Source organism: Peromyscus californicus, unplaced genomic scaffold (assembly GCF_007827085.1).
Source record: "Peromyscus californicus insignis strain IS unplaced genomic scaffold, ASM782708v3 Scaffold_2__1_contigs__length_46816999, whole genome shotgun sequence".
NCBI classification, from domain to species: Eukaryota; Metazoa; Chordata; class Mammalia; order Rodentia; family Cricetidae; genus Peromyscus; species Peromyscus californicus.
Genome location: NW_026294540.1, coordinates 46,068,908 through 46,072,964, shown reverse-complemented (window position 1 = coordinate 46,072,964; position 4,057 = coordinate 46,068,908). Strand labels below are relative to the sequence as shown.

Genomic DNA, 4,057 nt, shown 5'->3' with positions numbered 1-4,057 from the left:
AAGACAGAGACACCATTCTATTTCACAGGGGAGGAAATAGAAACTCCTATATGGTGATGGTGGAAGTTCCTGTACTGGGGGTGAATTGTAGAGGAATAACTTGACGGAAGCTGGGATCACCTGAGGGACAGGCTACTGGGCAAGTATAGGGAGAATTATCTCAATTAGCTGAGGTAGGAAAGCAGTGTGGGTGGTGCCATTCCCAAGGCGAGGGATCCCAGACTGTATGAAAAGGAGACAGTGAGCTGACGACTGGCATACATCCTGCCATTGCTCACTACTGCCTGCGCGTGCACTGTGACTGACTGCTTCAAGCTCTTGCTACTGAGATACACAGCGCAGCTCCAGCCCCACCCCAGCACCTTCTCTTCTAGCTGTGCCAAGCAATGCCTCTCTCCCCACACTTTTCCGGAGTGAGGATATCCCCATCCTGTTCCCTTTTTTTCCTCCTGAGTCAGAGAAGAGTGGACTTCACAGGGGGTGCTCCAGAAGGCCATGGGGTTATATAAATCCCAGGGCAGACAGGAGGTGGAGAGGGGGAGTCAAGACAAGCAGAAGATGGCAGGAGAGCCAGAAACCCAGCAGCCAAAGAACCACGGTGAGGCTGGGCACCTCTGGGTACTGTCAGGAGGCTGGGCCAGGATCCAGGGTGATATGTGCATGGTCTCCAGCTTGGGGTGAGGGAGGAGGTGGCCGAGCTTTGGAGGTCAGCTGCTGTGTTCTGTCCCATTCAGAGGAGGAAGTTACATTTGGAGGCCAGGGATTTGTTGAGAACAACCCTGAGGGTCCATCTTGCAGCTCCAAGAGCATGCCAGGTACTGGGGTGACTCAGGGCAGAGGTGTTGGGGGTCCTCTGCAGAATGAAGACAGCAGGGCAGGACCTCAGCTCTTCCCATCTGCCCATTCCTCAGAATGTCTGACCCGGGTGCCCTGGCTTCTCCTGCTTCTCATGTCTTTGGGCCTCTTTGTGCTGATGTTGGCCATCCTGGTTCAAGGTTAGTCAGGGCAGGGCTGGGGAAGGGGGACTGGAATGTGGAATCCTTTCAGGTGGTTTTGTGTTTTGCTTGTTTGTTTTTTGGGGGTGTCTTTCTTTTTTCTTTTACTTTGTTTACTATTTTATTTTTGTGATTGTTAAACAAGAACTCCAGCATGGAACACTAACTGACCTTTTAGATTTTCCCTCTGGGATGACCCTTGCCTTCATCAGAGCTGGGACATCTAAGCTGCACAGTCCTCATTTCACCCATGACCAGGCCCATCTTCCCCTTGGAGCTGAACTCGGCACAGCCAGGTACCATCAGTGCTCATAGAGGGTGTGGGTGTGTCCTTCCTTCTCTCTTGCAGTTTCCAGGATTCATGCATACCCACAGGGACAGACCCCAGATCAGCAGGGGAGCTCCAGCTTGGGTGAGGGGCAGCTGGGGCTCTGAGGGGGAGAGGACTCTGGGGCTGTGTGAGTGGGCAAGCATGGGCACAGGCATGCTGGGGGTGTGGCAGGATATGGGAGGCCATGGACCTGTGTCAGGTCCTGTGTGCTGGCAGTGTTGGGACTAACAGGGTGTGAGACTCAGTGTCCTGGCCTGTGAAATGGGCTCCTGGGGTCACTGTGACCACCAACAGTGATCTTGGGGTCCAGCTCTGCACCAGGCACACAGTTGGTGCTTAATTGTTGCAAACCTCTTCTTGTAGTTGCTGTTCCTCCTGAGCAGACACACTCCAGCTTGGAGCAGATCCAGCAGCAGCTGACTCAGATCAATGCCTCGCTGGGTGAGGCTCCAGGGCCTGAATTAGGAGGGAGCGGAGGGGTCATCAAAGGGGGTTGGCATCTGACTTCTGGGCTTCCACCAAGGCAGGCAGGATAGAGCACAGGGATTGTGTTCCGGGTTTTGGGAGCACTGGGTTGGTAGCCGAAATAGAAGCCCAGCCCTGAACTCTAAGGCCTAAGGCAGAGGGGAGAAGAGAACCCAGGCCCTGAGCTCATGTGTCCCCACTGCACTGTTCACTCTGCAGCTGGTCTGTGCCGGCCCTGTCCCTGGGACTGGGAGCTCTTCCAGGGAAGCTGCTACCTCTTCTCCAGGACTCTGGGCAGCTGGGAAGCCTCGGCCTCCTCCTGCCAGGATCTTGGAGCCCACCTGGTGATTATCAACAGTGTTGAAGAGCAGGTGAGTGGGGCCACATCAATCCTACCACTTTGTCCTAGGCATTGGATTCCAGATGGGAGACTGTGGGACATGGAGGAGATGCAGTCAGAGGGGGCTTCTTGTAGGAGGAGGCACAATGGAGTGGGGAGGTCCTGTAGGGGAGATGTGGGTTAGGTGTGAAGGGAGTCGGAGGAGCTTTGAAACGTGTGACCCTCTTGGGACACACCTCTGAGCTGAGATGTAAGTGAACATATTCCACACGTGTGCACTTTGACCTGCACCCATGGCATGCATTCACCAGCCTGTCCACACAACTCAACTAACAGCACTAGGCTTGGGAGCAGAAAAGCTTGTATGGGAGGCAGGGAAGAGTGGGTTATGGATGGATGATGGCATCACAGACCTTTCTCTCGACTGCTGCATCCATTCAGAGATTCATGAAATACTGGAATGTGAGGAAGAACCAACGCTCCTGGATTGGCCTCAGTGATCTTAGACGTGAAGGTTCCTGGCAGTGGGTGGATGGCAACCCTCTTCAGCTCAGGTGAGCTCTCTGAATCCATGACTCAGAGAGTAGCTGACAGGGAGATGGCCCTCCCTCTAAACACAGCCTGCACTGTTGAAAACACTCAGAGAGCATAATAACTACAGCCCCATGTCACCTCGGCATTCTCACCCCCCAGCTTAAGTCCAAAATCCAGAGTCCTCATTTTTGCTTTGCTGGGCTGATTCTCGTGGTGGTGAGGTTAGAGTCCACATTTTCCTAAAGCTGTTCCATGCACTCTTACTGCCTGGCTGGTTCTTAGAGGTCTTTTACCATGGAAGACTCTGTCCAGGTCTTCTTTGCTGGTTATGGGGTGGGTCCTGGGTGTGATGGCTGTCTCTGATGACTGATGATGTTTGCAGCTTTTGGAAAGAAGGGGAGCCCAACAATGATGGGGATGAGGACTGTGTGGAGCTTTTCACAGATGACTGGAATGATAATAAATGCACCGAGCAAAACTTCTGGGTGTGTGAGCAGCCCTCAGCTCCCTGCCCTCGTCACTGACGGTCTGTGCTTCCTCTGGGAGTGCAGGCAACTCAGGGGCACTGCTCTAGTTCCAGCCACCTTGTTCATCCCCAGTGTCCCTGCTCTGAGTCCTTAGGGATCCAGAGAGTCCCTGAGACACCCTCCCCTGCAGCTCTTCCCTCTTCTTCTATGGATGATCTCAGTTGTTCTTCTCCGCCCATGAACCCCTCAGTAGAGTCACACACCCGTGTATCTGGGCTGTACCTCATGACATGCAGTGTGCTGATCATGAGTGGGTCTCTGAGTTCCATCCCCAGCACTAGAATAAAGAATGAACAAAAATTCACACGTGGTCTGATGTGTTCCATTCAGTAGATTGTCTATTTCTGGACACTGTCTTCACTAATAAAGCTTTGAAATGTTTGATATTAACTAGGATATTAGTGTCTACATTATCTTTTGGTTGTGAAGCCCTTTTCTTTTCTTTCTTATTTTTGGTGACAAGAGTCTCATGTACCTCTGGCTGGCCTTGAACTAAAAATGTAGATCAGTCTAACCTTGAACTCACAGAGATCTACCTGCCTTTGCCTCCTGAGCACTGGGGTTAAAAGCATGCAGCACCACACCTGGAAGAATCAGGTTTTTTTGAGTTTGGGAATGTACACCCACTGAGTGCATTCATAGTCATTCATAGTCATTCATAGTCATATGGTCTCTTTCATTAGCCCCTCTCCTTCAGGAAAACTGTCTCCAGAGCCTGCTGTCACCCCAGCCAGGAAGGCTGCTTTCCCTGCTGATGCCAAAGGCTCAGCGCCCTCTAGTGTCTTGAAACCTCAGGGAGCTTTTAGCAGCTCTGAGGAAAATTCTCCCTCCGTCCTGTGGGGGGCGCCCGACATCATGGAAAGCG

The 4,057-nt window shown here is 52.4% G+C and overlaps 1 protein-coding gene across 1 annotated transcript; it reads left to right on the top strand.

Moving 5' to 3' along the window:
* Positions 1–438: 438 nt before the first annotated feature.
* LOC128120661 (CD209 antigen-like protein E) lies at positions 439–3,496 on the top strand. The gene is made up of 8 exons (XM_052754814.1): positions 439–598; positions 735–815; positions 912–995; positions 1,345–1,407; positions 1,690–1,767; positions 2,011–2,162; positions 2,573–2,685; positions 3,048–3,496. The coding sequence occupies exons 1-8, from the start codon at positions 496–498 to the stop codon at positions 3,187–3,189; spliced, it is 816 nt and encodes a 271-aa protein (XP_052610774.1). The 5' UTR covers positions 439–495; the 3' UTR covers positions 3,190–3,496.
* Positions 3,497–4,057: the final 561 nt, after the last annotated feature.

Excerpts from the sequence above, each read along its gene's own strand:
- LOC128120661 (XM_052754814.1), top strand. The coding sequence starts at position 496 with ATGGGGTTATATAAATCCCAGGGCAGACAGGAGGTGGAGAGGGGGAGT. Across the intron at positions 1,408-1,689 it reads GCAGGGGAGCTCCAGCTTGG|TTGCTGTTCCTCCTGAGCAG; the intron begins GTGAGGGGCAGC and ends CTCTTCTTGTAG. Across the intron at positions 2,686-3,047 it reads GGCAACCCTCTTCAGCTCAG|CTTTTGGAAAGAAGGGGAGC; the intron begins GTGAGCTCTCTG and ends TGATGTTTGCAG.